At 58.9% G+C, this 17,357-nt stretch overlaps 2 protein-coding genes across 3 annotated transcripts in view; one reads left to right on the top strand and one right to left on the bottom strand.

The window, feature by feature from the left end:
* The window catches only part of UPF1 (UPF1 RNA helicase and ATPase), a 36,195-nt gene extending 20,930 nt beyond the window's left edge, over positions 1 to 15,265 (top strand). The window contains exons 7-24 of one of the 2 annotated variants that reach the window (XM_039466253.2): positions 127 to 211; positions 392 to 490; positions 1,639 to 1,747; positions 1,923 to 2,082; positions 2,168 to 2,286; positions 2,886 to 3,050; positions 3,147 to 3,261; positions 3,832 to 3,975; positions 4,273 to 4,486; positions 6,846 to 6,963; positions 7,640 to 7,796; positions 8,800 to 8,942; positions 10,546 to 10,720; positions 11,208 to 11,289; positions 12,303 to 12,464; positions 12,575 to 12,792; positions 13,051 to 13,173; positions 13,588 to 15,265. In XM_039466253.2, coding sequence (XP_039322187.1) covers positions 127 to 211; positions 392 to 490; positions 1,639 to 1,747; positions 1,923 to 2,082; positions 2,168 to 2,286; positions 2,886 to 3,050; positions 3,147 to 3,261; positions 3,832 to 3,975; positions 4,273 to 4,486; positions 6,846 to 6,963; positions 7,640 to 7,796; positions 8,800 to 8,942; positions 10,546 to 10,720; positions 11,208 to 11,289; positions 12,303 to 12,464; positions 12,575 to 12,792; positions 13,051 to 13,170 — 2,385 coding nt within the window. In that variant the 3' untranslated portion in view covers positions 13,171 to 13,173; positions 13,588 to 15,265. Of the gene's footprint in view, positions 1 to 126; positions 245 to 391; positions 491 to 1,638; positions 1,748 to 1,922; positions 2,083 to 2,167; positions 2,287 to 2,885; positions 3,051 to 3,146; positions 3,262 to 3,831; positions 3,976 to 4,272; positions 4,487 to 6,845; positions 6,964 to 7,639; positions 7,797 to 8,799; positions 8,943 to 10,545; positions 10,721 to 11,207; positions 11,290 to 12,302; positions 12,465 to 12,574; positions 12,793 to 13,050; positions 13,174 to 13,587 lie in introns of both variants that reach the window. The other variant, XM_039466252.2, reaches the window with a different exon arrangement.
* A 270-nt stretch (positions 15,266 to 15,535) lies between these two features.
* On the bottom strand, positions 15,536 to 17,357 carry GDF1 (growth differentiation factor 1). The gene is made up of 2 exons (XM_074384366.1): positions 17,027 to 17,357; positions 15,536 to 16,380 (listed from the first exon to the last, which is right to left on the bottom strand). Exons 1-2 carry the CDS (start codon positions 17,355 to 17,357, stop codon positions 15,584 to 15,586), a joined length of 1,128 nt encoding a protein of 375 aa, XP_074240467.1. The 3' UTR covers positions 15,536 to 15,583.

The raw sequence follows: 17,357 nt of genomic DNA, 5'->3' as shown, positions 1-17,357 counted from the left end.
CATGGCACCCGCTGTCATGGCAGAGGCTTACTGTAGGGCCCTACCTCATGGGGCCTCGGGCGTGTGGAGTCCAGGCCCCGGCCTGTGCTGGAGGCTAACCGGGGCTCTTGTTTTTCATGTGCTCAGACTCAAGATAACATCACGGTCAGGTGGGACCTGGGCCTTAACAAGAAGAGAATCGCCTACTTCACTTTGCCCAAGACTGACTCTGGTAATGAGGATTTAGTCATAATTTGGTTAAGAGGTGATTTTAAGTTTTAAAATATTTGTGACCATAAGTAGCATAAAATTCCTAGTTCCACCCTTGTAAAGTGCCCCTTAATTTGAACTCTTCCTGGTGGAAGCCACACCGCGAGTTAAAATGGCCACCTCTCTCACTTTTCACCGCAAGACATGCGGCTCATGCAGGGGGATGAGATATGCCTGCGGTACAAAGGGGACCTCGCGCCCCTGTGGAAAGGGATCGGCCACGTCATCAAGGTCCCTGATAGTATCCTTCACGTGGAGGGGTGCGGCCGGCCAGTGGGAGAGGAAAGTGGGGGCGGCCAGCATCTCACGCTCCGTGGTGGATGCCGGTTGGCACCGCCCTCCACTGCTCTTAGGAAAACCTCAGGGCCTTCACCTTCAGGGACAGGTGGTTGTGTGGTGCCTCCCCTCTGCCCAGATGGTGATGTTGGTGATGCCACTTGTGCGAAGCGTCCTTGGACTGACTCTGCAGGTTAATGTGGCTGCAGGATCGCCTTACCTGGACACTTAACAGTACACATGGAGGTTCCAGAAGCCAGGGGTCACATGCAGACCCTCTGAACTGCTCCCAGGCCACGTGTAGGGATGTGCAGTGACCTCATGGTGACCCAGACTGCCCGCCAGAGTGGGGCAGCTTTAAGGCACAGGTGCAGTCGGAGGCCCGGGCGGGGAGGGGTCCTAGGAGAAGACACTGCGGGTCTAACTCAGGCCGCTTCTTGGTGACTGGCCGATGCTGCTGGTTTCTGACCATCCAGTGGTGGCCTTGGTGAGGGTCAGGAAAGCCATCTCTTGACACCCACTCTGTATCTGACAGGCTCATCCTGAACATGGGAGACTGATTTTGGGGCTTGGGGTCAAGGGAAGACTGTTGCCTGAGGGCCACAGCCTCCTGGAGGGCAGGTTGCTAACGTATGTGGAGCCCTGTGCTTGGCCGTACTGGGGTGGCGCTGTTTATGGGGAGCTGTGAGAAGAGCTGCTGTGTTTGGGCTCCCAGGGCTCCCTGCCCGCCCCTGCTGGCCACATGTGCAGGAACCCCCATTGGGGTCCTGGGGCCCAGGATGTGGCTGTTCCCTGCTGGTGAGCGCTGCTGGCCTCGCTGCTGCCCTCTGCGTCTCTGAGAAGGGCCCAGATGAGGGGCTGGGGTGGCAAGGAGGAACTCGGGCTGGCTGGGGTGGGACACCAGCTCATGGTGAGGTAGAGTCTGTCTTCATGGACGCCACCCCTCTGGTCTCTGGTCCGGTGTTGGCTACACGTTTTTAGCGTTTGTTGTACAGCAGTGGTGTCTTAAGTAACTAAATTTTTAAAACATCATTTAAAGAGTGGTGTACTGAGGGTGGCCCAGAAAGGTCAGCCCGGCTTTTGACAAGGATGCAAACTTAACTCAGCACACAGATTATGGCGATGAGATCGCCATTGAGCTGCGGAGCAGCGTGGGTGCACCCGTGGAGGTGACTCACAATTTCCAGGTGGATTTTGTGTGGAAGTCGACCTCCTTTGACAGGTACGTCCCCTCCTACCATTGCCCCCTGTTCCCTGGTTACCACTGTGGCATCTTTATGAGACTCCCCATCACCGTGGACTGGGGCTCCCCACCCACCCAGCTCTGCGAGCTCAGGATGCCATTGAGGCGGCTACGGCTGTCTGTGCATGTCCCCGACCCCACACCCTCATCACAGGATGCAGAGTGCGTTGAAAACGTTTGCTGTGGACGAGACCTCGGTGTCCGGCTACATCTACCACAAGCTGCTGGGCCACGAGGTAGAAGACGTGATCATCAAGTGCCAGCTGCCCAAGCGCTTCACGGCGCAGGGCCTCCCTGACCTCAACCACTCCCAGGTGCGCGCCGTCCTCAGCGCGCGGGGCCTTGCCCACGAGCCGGGACACAGGCAGTGGCTGCCCCTAACGGCTGCTTGTATTGAAGGTTTATGCCGTGAAGACTGTGCTGCAGAGACCGCTGAGCCTGATCCAGGGCCCGCCAGGCACAGGGAAGACGGTGACGTCAGCCACCATCGTCTACCACCTGGCCCGGCAAGGCAACGGGTAGGACTGGCACGACCCCTGCGGGTGAGACCTGGGAGGGCTTTGGGGTGGCCAGATGGAAGGCCTACTGCCGGGAGCCTCGGGCTCTGTCACACCTAGGAGAGCACATGGCGGGTAGTGTCGCTGTGGTGCCTCCTGCTTTCCATGTGACATATTCGTGTCAGCTCCAGCCTCAGGGGTGGCTGCTGCAGTGTGAGTTCTGTGTACTTGTCTCAGAACTGTGAAGGCGCCTCACAGTGTGGCGGGAGGGCGAGTTCCAGCCTTGGCATTGCTTGCGGCGCTTGGGGCTCCTTCAGCATCGTTACTGCCTGTTAAAAATGATAGGAGTTTAAGGCCAGCGTGAACAGGGGGAGACTCATCTCTACAAAAAAAATTTCAGAAATTAGCTGGGGGGTAGTGGCATGTACCTGTAGTCCCAGCTGCTTGGGAGGCTGAGGCGGGAGGGTTGCTTGAGCCCAGGATGTTGAGGCTGCCGTGAGCTGAGATCATGCCACTGCACTCGAGACAGAGCAATACCCTGTCTCAAAAAACAGTCTTGGGTTATTACATTCACCAAGCTTTCTCTGAGTAAGCACTGAGCCTCCTGAATGGTGTTGCAGGCCAGTGCTGGTGTGTGCCCCAAGCAACATTGCTGTAGACCAGCTGACGGAGAAGATCCACCAGACGGGGCTGAAGGTCGTGCGTCTCTGTGCCAAGAGCCGTGAGGCCATCGACTCCCCGGTGTCCTTCCTGGCCCTGCACAACCAGATCAGGAACATGGACAGGTGTGTGTCGAGTCCATCCTTCCCGGTTGGTCCCTGAGCTGCCACGGGTGGCGTGTGCGGAGCTCAGGCATCCCGCTGACCCACGTGTGCTTCCAGCATGCCCGAGCTGCAGAAGCTGCAGCAGCTGAAAGACGAGACCGGGGAGCTGTCTTCGGCCGATGAGAAGCGGTACCGGGCCCTGAAGCGCACCGCAGAGAGAGAGCTGCTGATGGTGGGTGCCCCTCCCGCCCCAAAGGGCCTGTGGGCCGGTGGCCTGATGGTTTTGGTTTGGGCCAGAGCCCCTGTTTGAGTCGTTGCTTTGCTTTTGGAGAATTTCAGTACTCTCTACCTGCCTTCTCTGCGCTCAACTCGCAGAGTTAGGGACGTCTTGCTGCCTGGAACACGGGCTTCTAGGGAGTCTCCCATCCCAGCCTCCACTGGGACCCGGCAGTGGATCTAGAACACTCTTTGCTGCTTTTTCATAACCAACCAGCCCAAACTGGAATCAGCCTGCGTGCAGGTTTCAGCGGCTCATCACTGCTGATCCCCTTGGAGGCTGTTGAGTGGCACAAAGCCCTTGGTGTGGAGAGGTTGCCTTCTGTGAAACATGGCCGTTTAAGGACCTTAAAAGTTGGTGGACACCACAACCCTTGACTGTGTGTCTTGTCTAGGAGGGACAGCTTGTTTTCATAGTCAGAGAGGGTGAGGAACAGGAGAACCGCTGCATCCTGTGCTGCCTGCCCTCCGGGGTCTGGTGACATTCACAAGGCAGGTGCCCTGATGCCTCCGAACCTTTCCCCAGAATGCAGATGTCATCTGCTGCACATGTGTGGGCGCTGGCGATCCGAGGTTGGCCAAGATGCAATTCCGCTCCATTTTAATCGACGAAAGCACCCAGGCCACCGAGCCAGAGTGCATGGTTCCTGTGGTCCTCGGGGCTAAGCAGGTGGGCCATCTCCCCTTCCCTCACCTGTGGGAAAACTAGTGTGTGCCATTTTTGGTGTTTTGTCTTTTAAAAACACCCTGTGTTGACTTGGGATGCCCAGCAGGGTACGCACACACACACGGGCCCCCTGAGGGGTTTAGAGAGGGTGGGCTCTGCCAGCTGCACAGCCTGCATGTGTGGTGAGCAGTCTTCCCGCCCCTGTGGCCAGGTGGTGCCCTGTGCACGCTGGGGTCCCTTGCTTCCTCGCTAGCACGTGTTGAGGCCAATTCGCACTTGTGGGGGCCCCTCTCCCTGCAGCTGATCCTCGTGGGTGACCACTGCCAGCTGGGCCCGGTGGTGATGTGCAAGAAGGCGGCCAAGGCTGGCCTGTCACAGTCCCTTTTCGAGCGCCTCGTGGTGCTGGGCATCCGGCCCATCCGCCTGCAGGTCCAGTACCGGATGCACCCTGCACTCAGCGCCTTCCCATCCAACATATTCTACGAGGGCTCCCTCCAGAACGGTGTCACTGCAGGTAACAGGGCTCTGCCCGGGACAGGGGCTTCTGCAGAGAAGTGGCACTGAGGGAATGTGGCCAGGGAGAAGACACTGGCTCATCAGTTTCCCGAGTGGCCTCACACAGTGACTGCTTGCGTTCAGGGCACTTTGTGTCCCGAGGTCTTGGTGGTATGGTCTTGGCCCGAATGGTGTCTCTGGGGCACGTGGGGAACCTGTGTCCTTAAATTAAAACTCAGTCATTGCCTCAGAATTCCCCTGAGCCTCACGTGGTGGCATGCACAGCTGCAAGGCCAGGCGTTGTAGAGCTGAGCGCCGGCCTCACGTGGGCCTTGTGTTCAGTGCTTGTGAAGAGCAGCGGTTCTCAAGGCCTGGGCCTCTGGGGCCCGCAAGACCACATCCAGCTTCCCTGGATAACACAGAGGCCTCGTGTGCCCTTTTTCACTCTGCTGACACTCGTGCTGCTGGTGACCTAATGGTGCTTCTGCAAGAGTCGGCTTAGAGCAACCGGACTGCTGGGATCACAGGGAGTAATGCCCCAATGAGGAAGTGAACATGAGTCTTACTAAGCCTCGAGTGTTTTACTGTGACCAGATAGAAGTTCCCGTGACACCTTCGGGTGTGTGAGGCGCTTGAAGCAAGGGCTTGTGGACACACCCTGCATATTCACCCCGAGGTATGGGCAGACCTTTTTCCAAAAATGAGCAAGCCTGGGGCTTCACGGAGAAGAAGGGGCATCTGTTACCAGAAGTAAAATTCAAGTGAAAACCAGAAGTTTGGAAAACTTAACATCGCCTGCCGTGAGCTTGCTGTCTTCCCAATATCTAGAGATTTTTCTGGTGAGGTCTGTTGGGGTGAGAGATGGAACATTTCCACTGTTGCCCGTGAAATGGCTCAGCCTTTGGAAGATCTGCTTGACTTGGTGGGAGATCTTCCTGAATGACCAATGCAGAGTGTCACAAAGTGACATGGGGTTGGAGTGGCAAAGGGTTGTCACAGGCCTTCAGAAACCCACCTCTGCCCAGCTTGGCATGGCCTCAGGGCTGGAGACTCCTGGCCCTGCAGAAAGGCTGTAGAAACAAACCCACCTCCCTTTCCTAGCCACAGCATCCTTGCGGCCTGGCTTCCCCACCCCTTCGGTGGAGCCCAGGATGGTGGACTGAGCAGAGGCGGATGCCAGGCCCAGCTGTCTCCCATTCAGTCCGATAGTAAGGAGACACAAAACAGCAGATAGGGCCGCTCTTCTCACTTAGCTTATTTTTAGAGAAATAACTAACGTGCAATGGGTTACTTTTGAATTAATACATTTTTTTAATTTCTAAGTTTGGAGAATATAGTAATCCACATGAACTGAAGCTGTTTGGACTCCCGGACTTTTAGGAGTTTAAAGGAGTCCTGAGAGCTGCCGACGCAGCACCTCGTGAACTCCAAACCTGTTGTCAGGCCTCCTTACAGGGGAAACTGAGGCTCAGAGCCCATCCTCCGGCTTGGGCCGCACCACTGTTTGCTGAGTGGTAGGTCCTGGGAGTTGATGCCACTGTTGACATCACGGGGACACCACTGTTACCAGCGCGTAGCAGGGCTGAACACGCAAGGCCGCAGAGACCTTGCTTGTGCTTTGGGGTGCCTGAGCACTGGTTGGGAAAGGCGTGGCTCGGCGCAGGCTCAGACCCCTCATGGTCTGCAGGGCATCGGCTCAGAGGGCAGACGCTGGTGTGCACGGCTCTAATCGGTGCATAACACGTTCACACCCAGTAAGTACACTTTAGGAAGTTCTCTACTGAAGTGTAAACATGCGGCCACATCAAAATATCTGGCTCAGTGAGTGATCACTAAGTGAGAGTATTTGGAGAGCCAGCGCCTGAACCCACGACCACCTGACCAGCTGCGAGAAGCTGCCATCCATGCAGGCGGCCACACTTGCTGCCTGTGACTGCATGTCCACAGCAGCCTCTGGGCTGAGGGACCTGAGCTCACGTGGTGCCCTGCGCTCGCTGTAACAATAGTGATGTACTTGGCCTCATTTTCCGTTCAACGTGGGATCATACAGCGTGTCCCGGCGGGTCTGCCATCCTCTCTCCATGTCAGGCTGGTGCTGTCCCAAAACACCGGTTTTCTCAAACCAATCGAAGCTCCCAGTGGGGTGAGGGGGGCGTGTGTGGATTGAGAAGCTGATTTTACAGTTTTAAGGACACACACAGGGCATCTCTGGCCAGGGGACCAGCTCAGGTGACCTCACCAGGGCCTCACAGACCGAGGGCTCCTGCCCCAAGGGCCTCAGCAGCGCTAGTGCGGCATCTATCTACATGGCACTCTGTCTGGTCTCAGGTGAGGCAGGCTGCAGCTTTTGAGGTGTTCCCTTTCCCTCCCCATCACAGCGGATCGTGTGAAGAAGGGATTTGACTTCCAGTGGCCCCAACCTGATAAACCGATGTTCTTCTACGTGACCCAGGGCCAAGAGGAGATTGCCAGCTCGGGCACTTCCTACCTGAATAGGTGAGCAGGGCTGGGCCCACCAGCGTCTGCAGGCCTTGGGGACAGCTTGAGAGGTTGACCCATTCTGCTTATTTTTTGACATAGGACTGAAGCTTTTTTTTGCTTTCATTCCCTATGTAGACTCTAAACCATGTAGACTCTGCCTCCATTTCCACTGTGCTTGTTTTTTATTGGGTGGATACTTTTTTTTGAGACAGAGTCTTGCTTTGTCGCCCAGGCTGGAGTGCAGTGGCGCGATTTCTGCTTCCTGCAACCTCCGCCTACTGGGTTCAAGCGATTCTCCTGCCTCAGCTTCCCAGGTAGCTAGGATTACAGGCATGTGCCACCATGCCTGGCTAATTTTTGTATTTTTAGTAGAGACAGGGTTTCACTGTTAACCAGGATGGTCTCGATATCCAGACCTTGTGGTCTGCCCGCTTCAGCCTTCCAAAGTGCTGGGATTCCAGGCGTGAGCCACGTGCCCAGTCCTGGGCAGATACTTTCTGATCCCACATGGCAGTGTTTTCTGCTCCCTGAGACTCCTCTGGTGAAGGCTGGGGAAGCTCAGCCATGCAAATGCCAGTGATGGCAGCTGCCTTCCCTTTGGATGTCGTGTGTCTACGCCCCTCACTGCTTCCAGCCTCAGGGCTCGGGATCCCACAGGTGGAGCCCAGCACTGAGAGACTGGGTTTCTTAGGACTGAGGCTGCGAACGTGGAGAAGATCACCACAAAGCTATTGAAGGCGGGCGCCAAGCCGGACCAGATTGGCATCATCACGCCTTACGAGGGCCAGCGCTCCTACCTGGTGCAGTACATGCAGTTCAGCGGCTCCCTGCACACCAAGCTTTACCAGGTGCGCCGCCGCGGGCACACACGGTCTCCTGGGCCATGTGGGGGTTACTGACCTGGACCTTCAGGTTAGCCCGCCCAAGAGATGCCTGCCCTGGCTGGAGCTCAGAGCACGCCCAGGAAGCACCCGTTGGCCAGCCTCTGGGGAGGGCAGAGATAGCACATCCCCAGAGTCCCTGTGAAATTCTGGTCAGGATGGAGACTTTGAGAGAGAAGTCACAAGGGTCAGAAACATGGGCTGAGACTGGCACATGAGGGTGTTTTCTCGAGGCGGTTGAAACAAGTCCAAGGTGGAGCGAGAGTGGCCCGCGCCTGCCACGCAGTGGGGTTGTGTTGTGGAGACCGTGGTGTTCACATCGTTATTGACGGGATGAGACGCCCACTGTGGGTGAGTTGGGGAGAGGCACAGCTCTGTCTCTACCAGGAAATGAGCCATGTGCCGAGTCTGAGTGGCCACAGGGCAGTGGCTTCTGCTCTGTGCTTGAGCGTGGGCTCAGGTTCTCCGGGATGAGCACGTGTGTGGTCAGTGCTAAAAATCAAATTTCCGTGGCTAAAAGAGAACAGGCTGGTTGTCACGCCTCATGCCTGGAATCCCAGCCTTTGGGAGGCTGAGGAGGGAGCCGCTTGAGCCTAGGAGTTCAGACCAACCTGGGCAACGTAGGGAGACCCCGTCCACACCAAAAAAACAAACAACGGGGTGGTGGCATGTGCCTATGTTCCCAGCTACTCAGAAGACCAAGGTAGGATCAGCTGAGCCTGGGAGGTCAAGGCTGTGGTGAGCCGAGATTGCACCACTGTACTCTAGCCTGAGTGACAGAGCAAGATCCTGTCTCTTTAAAAAAAAAAAAAAGTGGGGGGGGGCCTGGACAGCCCCTAGGTGTGGTGAGGAGGCACCAGGTCCAAGCTCTTGGGTGGGATTAAGGGTTCGTCTTGGTGCATTTCCTGCATTTTGTGGGTGCCGGGAAGACAGCCTGCTGGCTAACAGTGACCACGAAGCTCTCTTGTAGGAGGTGGAGATCGCCAGTGTGGACGCCTTTCAGGGGCGCGAGAAGGACTTCATCATCCTCTCCTGTGTTCGGGCCAACGAGCACCAAGGCATCGGGTTTTTAAACGACCCCAGGCGTCTGAACGTGGCCCTGACCAGAGCAAGGTAGGGAGGCTGCCTGCTGCGTGGGGTGCCCAGCCCCTCATCAGCCTTCACTTCCCAGGGAATTTGGGCTAGGTTCGGGGTTCACCAGGACCAGAGTCAGAGGGCCCTGAGCAGCAGTTGAGAAATGATGCCTCACTCGGGAGATCTTTGTTTCTGTGTCCTGAGGGTTTGCTGTGGCCCCTGTGCGTCAGCCCACTGCTCTGATTCATATAAACCCTGTGTGTGGATGTCAAGTTGTTTAGTCTGAGAGCCTGAAGTTGTGGTCCCGTCTGCTATTTTCGGTTCTGAAATACAACTTTTCTGAACTGATGATAGCAGAAGGGACTCTGTCCATTCTGTGATCCTACATAAAACTAGACAGCAGGCCGGGTGCGGTGGTAGATGTGTGTAATCCCACATAATCCCAGCACTTTGCGAGGCCCAGGAGGGTGAATCACCTGAGGTCAGGAGTTCTCAGTCTAAAATGGTGAAACCCGGTCTCTCCCTTTTTTTTTTTTTTTTTTTTTTTTTTTTTTTTTTTTGAGATGGAGTTTCGCTTGTTACCCAGGCTGGAGTGCAATGGCGCGATCTCGGCTCACCGCAACCTCCGCCTCCTGGGTTTAGGCAATTCTCCTGCCTCAGCCTCCTGAGTAGCTGGGATTACAGGCACGCGCCACCATGCCCAGCTAATTTTTTGTATTTTTAGTAGAGACGGGGTTTCACCATGTTGACCAGGATGGTCTCGATCTCTTGACCTTGTGATCCACCCGCCTCGGCCTCCCAAAGTGCTGGGATTACAGGCTTGAGCCACCGCGCCTGGCCCGGTCTCTCCTAAATACACAAAAATGAGCCGGGCATAGTGCCACATGCCTGTAATCCAGGCTGCTTGAGAGGCTGAGACAGAGTCTCTTGCACCTGAGAGGTGGATGTTACAGTGAGCCGAGACTGTGTCACTGCACTCCAGCCTGGGCAACAAGAGTGAAACTCTGTCTCAAAAAAAAACCAAAACAAAACACTAAACTGCGGGGACCCAGTTGGCAGCGGCAGTTACGGGCCCGGCTCCACCCAGCACAGGGAGAGCACCCAGCGCTCCTTCTGGCTCACATGCACGGTGGGCCTCCGCATAAGTCACGGTGGCTTTGTCATTGTTAATACCCACCGCATAGTCGATGCCCCCCGCATTGCCTCTTTCTAGGATGCCCTCTTGTCCGGTGGGCAGTATCGGGTGGGTTCCCCCACAGCTGTGTGAGGTGGGCCAGAGGAGCTGGGTATCGAGTCTGCCCCAGCCCGCCGGGGGCTTTGTGGAACTGCCTGTGCCCAGTGCCTGGAAGGTCAACTCTTGACAGCAGACCCTGTCTCCAAGCGTATCCACCCAGCCTCGTGTCTGCCATGGGGCTGCTTAGAGTTGGCCACAAAATCAACCCATGTGCAAGGTCAGTGGCTTGGCAGTGGACGTGGGGGCCTGTCCCTGTGGCCAACAGCCTGCCCGCCACCTCAGCTCACCCATTCCATGCCTCTGTTGCCTTGGATTTGGGTTCTGAGCGAGTGCAGCCTTGCCTCCTGGACCATCCCGTGAGACGGGCAGTTCTCCACGTGTGTCCTCAGCACCGCACCCCTGCCGCAGGTACGGCGTCATCATTGTGGGCAACCCGAAGGCGCTGTCGAAGCAGCCGCTCTGGAACCACCTGCTGAACTACTACAAGGAGCAGAAGGTGCTGGTGGAGGGGCCGCTCAACAACCTGCGTGAGAGCCTCATGCAGTTCAGCAAGCCGCGCAAGCTGGTCAACACCATCAACCCGGTGAGTGCCCGCAGGGCAGCGGGGGCACGGAGAAACCCGGGCCCAGAACACTGCTGGGAAGGTGGCACAGGGGCCTGTGGTGCCCGTGAGCTGAGGGCGGGCAGCCCACTTCGCGTCTCCCAAGCTGTTTGTGGCATTTTTCGTTCGGGGCTGCTAGATCCTGAGAGGCTTCTGGGAACTGGGCTCCAGCTGCTGTGCTGCAGCAGCCTGGGACCCCGGACGTGGTCTGCGAGCCTGGGGTGCTCTGGGGAGGAGGGGCGTGAAGCTGCCTCAGCTGAGTCCCAGGGGTCAGTGTCAGAGCCCAGGCCGGGCCGAAGGGCAGGCCCAGAGCCTATGAGACAGCAGCTCCCTCCTTCCCCCAAAGAGAGCCCCTAGCACAGTGTCAACACCCACAGTGGCACACCTGCCCCCTCCCAGGCCACTGGTTGGTGGGAAGTCGTTCTTTGTGTTGAGATGACAAATTCCTCACCGATCTAAACCTTTGCAGGGGGCCCGCTTCATGACCACAGCCATGTATGATGCCCGGGAGGCCATCATCCCCGGCTCCGTCTATGATCGGAGCAGCCAGGGTGAGTCGCTCGGCAGGGGACCCAGCCGGCCCCTTGTCCCCACACTGGGATGCTGGCCGTTCCCACAGCTGCAGCTTTGGGTGTCCCCCTTTCCTTCCCCTCGAGGGCGGGGCCTGGCTCCCTTGGCCTCCCAGCCCCGGAGCACCCCTGGGGCGGGCATTTGTCTTTAGCCAGAGTCCACTCATTAATGTTTCCTGGTGATCGAGTTAGTTAGCTTTTTCTTGCTTTTTGGTGGTGGTAGGGTAGGGGCTGCATGTAGTACAAATACAACATTTTCATTAAAACGATTTTTTTTTTTTTTTTTTGGTAAATGGAGGGTGCTTTTCATTTATTTTTTTGTTTAGAGACAGGGTCTCACTATGTTGTCCAGGCTGGTCTTGAACTCCTGGCTCAGGCAGCCCTTGCACCTCAGCCTCCCACAGTGCTGGGATTACAGGCGTGAGTCACTGTGCCCAGCCAATTTTCAGGGGGTTTTTTTGTTGTTTGTTTTTCAGAGTCTCTCTCTGTCACCCAAGCTGAAGTACAGTGGTGCGATCTTGGCTTATTGCAAACTCCACTTCCTGGGTTCCATCAGTTCTCCCGTCTCAGCCTCCCGAGTAGTTGGGATTACAGGCACCTGCCACCACGCCCAGCTAATTTTTGTATTTTTAGTAGAGATGGGGTTTCACCATGTTGGCCAGGCTGTCTTGAACTCCTGATCTCAGGTGATCCACCTGCCTTGGCCTCCCAAAGTGCTGGGATTAACAGGTGTGAGCCACTGCACCCAGCCCCAGTTTTCAGCTTTTAAGATTGTGTAGGCCAGTGATTCCCAGCAGACTTTCCTGGGGGAAGGTGCCGGCCCAGGCATCCAGCCCAGGCAGGCCGCTGTAGTCAACATGGAGTCCTGTGAATCTGCATCTTCAGCCTGGGCAGGGCCAGCACACATGTGCAGCTCCGGCTGACTGGCTGATGGGGTGGGTGGGGACATCGCCGGGGTTTGACCAAGGCAAGTGACGCCTGACTGTGATTTGCAGGCCGGCCCTCTAGCATGTACTTCCAGACCCATGACCAGATTGGCATGATCAGCGCCGGCCCCAGCCACGTGGCCGCCATGAACATTCCCATCCCCTTCAACCTGGTCATGCCGCCCATGCCGCCACCCGGCTATTTCGGACAAGCCAACGGGCCAGCTGCAGGTGAGCACCTGTGGCCAGGGCTGGGTGTGGCCCTCCTGAGAGCTCCTGAGGGTGTGCTTGTCTTCCAGGCCCTGGCCTCCTTCATATCACCCTGGACTGCTGTCTTTCAGGCCGAGGCACCCCGAAAGGCAAGACTGGTCGTGGGGGACGCCAGAAGAACCGCTTTGGGCTTCCTGGGCCCAGCCAGACCAACCTCCCCAACAGCCAAGCCAGCCAGGATGTGGCATCACAGCCCTTCTCGCAGGGCGCCCTGACGCAGGGTTACATCTCCATGAGCCAGCCCTCCCAGATGAGCCAGCCCGGCCTCTCCCAGCCGGAGCTGTCCCAGGTGAGGCCGCCCCACGCAGAGCCCTCTCGGAGCCCTCCAGCGGGACCTGCGGGAACGAGGGAGGCGCTGTGCACTTGGAACATTCCACCTGGAGAGCCCTGGAGAGCTGGTCTTGCGTGTGTCCCCTGTGCGGGGGTCAGCGGAGCAGTTCTCTGCCTCCGTTTGGGGACAGCTTTTCCATTCTCAGGCTGCTGAGGGCTGGATGGATGTGAGCGCCCTTGGCCAGTGGCTTGCTCACCTCCCCACCTTGTCTTTTAGGACAGTTACCTTGGCGATGAGTTTAAATCACAGATCGACGTGGCGCTCTCACAGGACTCCACTTACCAGGGAGAGCGGGCTTACCAGCACGGCGGGGTGACGGGGCTGTCCCAGTATTAGAAGGCAAGGCCCCCTGGAGCAGGCCTGGTCCCGCCTGGCTTCAGGGAGAGGGATGGGAGGGGCTCTCCCCAGGGAGCTGCAGTAGAGGGGTGGTGTCTGGAAATGTGTGTGTGCTGGGCCTGTGACTTTCACTGCCAGTCAGGGTGGCTCCCTGTGGGTCCCAGTCCCAGCCCCACTTGTGTGGAGGCCCTGAAGTTCCCATTGTGGTCCAGGGCAGGAGGACATTGATGGGCCCCCACCCCACCGTGATGGGCAGCCCTCTGCTCGAAGGACCCCTGCGGGGCCTCGATTTCCTCATCAGGGTGGGGGAGGGCAGCTTGGGCTCTCCCTCCTGTGTGCTGTTGGCCTGTGTGCTGGAGGCCCGTGGGGTGCCAGGTGCCACCTCTCACTGCCTCCTGCCCTTCTCTCTCCCTTCAGGTGGCGGCGGAAGAGCTAAGCAACGTGGCTTAGTCCATCAGCATCTTATTCTGGGTAATAAAAAATAAAAATAAACGGATACCTGTTTTCCACTGCTAAAACTGAAGCACCACTGTGTGAGCGACAGGAAGGGAGAGCGCACGAGGGAGAGGAGCCGAGGCCGAGCGCCCCCTGCTGGCCCGCGGCGGCGAGGAGCAGAGGGAGCGGAGGAGGGGCCGGCCCGCGGGAGCCGCCGCCACCAGGAGGCCCCGCTCCGTCCCACCGGGGCTGCGGCCAGGGCGGAGGGAGGAAGACCCTCATCAGAGTAGCCCTTTCCTCTGTTCTTCTATTTCTTTTTCTCTTTGACTGAAAGGGGACTACGTCTTAGCAGGAAAAAACTTCGCATTTCTGTGCCCGAGCAGGCTCCTTCCAAAGGCCACGGCGCCCAGGCAGAGCCCCAGGAGGGCGCATCTGTCCACGCCGACCGGACCCGCCGAGGTCACGCTGCCTGTTCTCAGAGGGCCTTCATTTAAAGAAATTAACGGTGTTTGGGGTTTTTCTTTTTTTTTTTTTTCTCCCAAGATTCTTTTAAAGGCGTACTGAAAAATACTTTCCTAAGTTTGTATCTAAAATCTTAGCGGTGGACCTGGGAGATGCGAGAAGCTTCCAGAAACAGTTTAAACAAGCCAGCGCCGCTGGAGAAGAGGAGCGACACCTGTGCCTAGGCCCCAAGGAGGACTGTCGTCGGTTTTAGCTTCCAACGGCTTCAAGAAGCAGGTGATCAGGCCGCTGGGGTAGCTGCCCGTTCTCCGCTGGACTCAGAAGCCAAGCTACTTCCTGCCCGGACTCGGCGAAGGGCCCTGCGCCTGTGACGAACGTGCTTTTGGCCTCACCGAGAGGGGCCTTGTCCAGGACTGGCCCTGTGGCCAGGGGGAGAGAGAAGGTGGCTGTTCCCGGATCGACGGCTTTTTCCGGGGTCCTTTGAAGGATTTGGTGGAAGGACAAGAGGGCCCGTCCCCGTCCCCAGCAGGTACCGGCAGTCCTGTGCTGATTAGACACGGCGCTGCACACCACTCCCGCAAAGTGGGAGCTCCGCCTGCCAAGCAGCTTTGCCGATGGGGTGATGGCTGCTGCTAGGGGGAAGGAAACAAGTCAAAGAAATCACCTTCTGTGTGAGGCTGGGAGTGTGGGGTCGTTTTAGTTGGGAGAGCTGCTCCAGCCCCTCGAACACCTAGCTTGGGGCGTCATTCGGCCTGGTGGCCAGGCCTCCAGCCTCCCCCAGCCTGGGTCTGGGGTTGTCCCTGGCACTAAGCTGAACACCTCCAGGTTCCCGCTTCTGCATGGGACAGACGGGGACGTACAGGCCACCTACCTTCTGGCAGGGACTCGTATTTATTCCCATTGCTCTAGGGCTTTCGGTTTCCCCTTCTTTCGGTAGGCCGTGTAGAGGCACAGACCCGGCTAGATTTCCGCTGTGACCCTGCAGTGGCCTGAGGGGCGCCACCCGCCCCACCCAGCTGTCGGGCTGGGCCACTTTGCCTCTGCTTCGCCCTGTGCTGTTTTCTCCAGCTTTGTAGCAGCAGCCACTGACCTTGACAAACCCAGGCACACTGTACCAAGGCAATGTAACTTTTGATTTTTGGTCAATTTAAATTCTTTTGTCACCAATAAAATATTAATAAACAGTTTTGCCTACACACCAAGGGCTGGATGAACTGCAGGGGATGGAGGGAGCTGGGGCCCTGTCTGGGTGAGGGGTCGGGGTATGAAGGAATCCAGAGGAAGACTGAGGCAAAGCCCAGAAAGGACAGGCTGCCTGCAGGACTGAAGGGTGACCCCTGCCCCTGGGTCCCTCCTGTGGGCAGCACCTGGGCCTATGGGGGCGGCTCCACCTTGGGCCGGAGGTCACCAAGGCTGAGGGGCGCCCACATCCCCACCCCCAGGCAAGGAGTCAAAGGAGACCAGCAGAGCAGACCACGGGGACGTTTATTGGGCCCGCATTCCTGCCTGCGCCTGGTTACCGGCAGCCACACTCGTCCACCACCATGTCCTCATACTGCCGCAGCACCACGTTATCGCTGTTGTCAAAGAAGAGCACGGAGATGGGCGACAGGCGCGCGGGCACACAGCAGGGCAGGTCGGCGGCTCCCGGGGCGGCTGCGTGCATGAGCGCGCGCAGTACGGCGTGGTTGAGCGCAGGCGGACCCCCGGGCCCCGACAGCGCGGCGGGCAGCGCGCACTGACCCTGGCAATAGTTGGCCAGGAAGCCGCGCGGCGCGATGACCCAGCGGTGCCAGCCCACCTCGCGGAAGCTCACGTAGAGCCGCCGCGCACGACACGCGCCCCCACCGCCGCCCGACACGGGTTCGGCGCCGCGTCGCGGCCGGGCAAAGCGGTGACACAGGCGCGGGTCGAGGGTCACCAGCAGCAGCGAAGCCTGGGCCAGGCGCGCGCAGGCCGCAGGGACCCGGGGGCGCAGCGCCAGCGCCAGGCGGAGGCTACGCGGCCACGAGGCGTTGCGATCCCAGGCAGCGCCCAGCAGCTCTGCGCGCACCGGCGGCCCCAGGGTGGGAACCTCCTGGCGGAGCAGCACCGGCCCGGGGCTTGCGCCTGCGCCCTGACCCGCCAGCGCCACGCTCAGCTCCCAGCCGCCCTCCGGAGCCGCCGCCGCCGCCGCCGCCGCCGCGAAACGCAGCTCCAGGCGGGCCAGGCTCGAGCGCTCGGCGGGTTCCACAGCCGACAGGTCGAAGATGACGGTCCACTCGGGGCAATGCCCCGCGGCCGAGGCAGGCTCCGGTGCCCGGGTGGGCGCACCTGGGGAGGCAGGGACAGGACTCGGCTCACGCTGCGTCCCCCGCCTGCCTATGGGGTCTCGGTTGGGGATGGGCAGGAAGGTGAACGGTGGGGCTGGGGATGGACCGTCGGTGGGAAGGGTATGAAGCGGCGGGGTGGGCTGGAGTGGGGGCAGGGCGTGAGTTCCAAGGAAGGCGCCCTGCGGGGTGTGGGGGTGGGGGCGGGCTGGTCTCCACGGGGAACCGCAGGGGCTCACGCCTGTAATCCCAATACTTTGGGAGGCTAGGCGGGTGGATCACTTGACGTCAGGAGTTTGAGACCACACTGGCCAAGGTGGTGAAACCCCATCTCTAGAAGAGGGGTGGCTGAAGTGGGAGACAAGAGCCAGCGCCTGGGCCCCTGGGGAAGCCATGCTGGGGTGTGGAGGTGGCATCTGCAGGAAGGCATTAAATGGTGTCAAGCGGCGGGGGTGGGGATGGGGTGGGGACCTGGTCTTGGGAACCCCTTGGCGTCTGCAACATGCAGAGGACGAGGAAGGGGTAGGGTGAGGTGGCCTAAGTTGCTAGCAGCCTGGATGCGGCGGGTGGGGACTCTCGGAGCCTTTCGGGCACCCCCGCTCTGCAAGGTCTGGTCTCCGGGACCCGCGTACCCAGCAAGTCCCACTCACCTCGGTCCGGGATGTGGCGCACAATGTTTCCGGCGACCCCCAGCTCCTCCACGTGGCACGGTTGCAGGGTGACCCCTGGGGACGTCCGTCGTGAACCCGACCAGGTCTCTTGGGGGTCCCGGCGTCGAAACAGGCGCCACATGAGCGGGGGAACCGGCCGGAGCCTGGGGGCTCCCTGGGGCGGATCGTGCAGTCCAAGAGCCTGGAGCAGGGCGGCGGTGGCGGGGCCTGAGGGCACGTGGGCGCGGGTCGGGGACAGCAAGGGCAGCAGCAGGGCCAGGAGGAGGAGGTGGTGGTGGCGGCAGCTGGGACCTTGCCGCGGCGGTGGCAT

The sequence above is a fragment of the Saimiri boliviensis genome, chromosome 14 (assembly GCF_048565385.1).
Source record: "Saimiri boliviensis isolate mSaiBol1 chromosome 14, mSaiBol1.pri, whole genome shotgun sequence".
In the NCBI taxonomy this organism is placed as follows: domain Eukaryota; kingdom Metazoa; phylum Chordata; class Mammalia; order Primates; family Cebidae; genus Saimiri; species Saimiri boliviensis.
The sequence above is the reverse complement of the archived record's forward strand: the minus strand, read 5'-3'. Positions and strand labels throughout refer to the sequence as shown.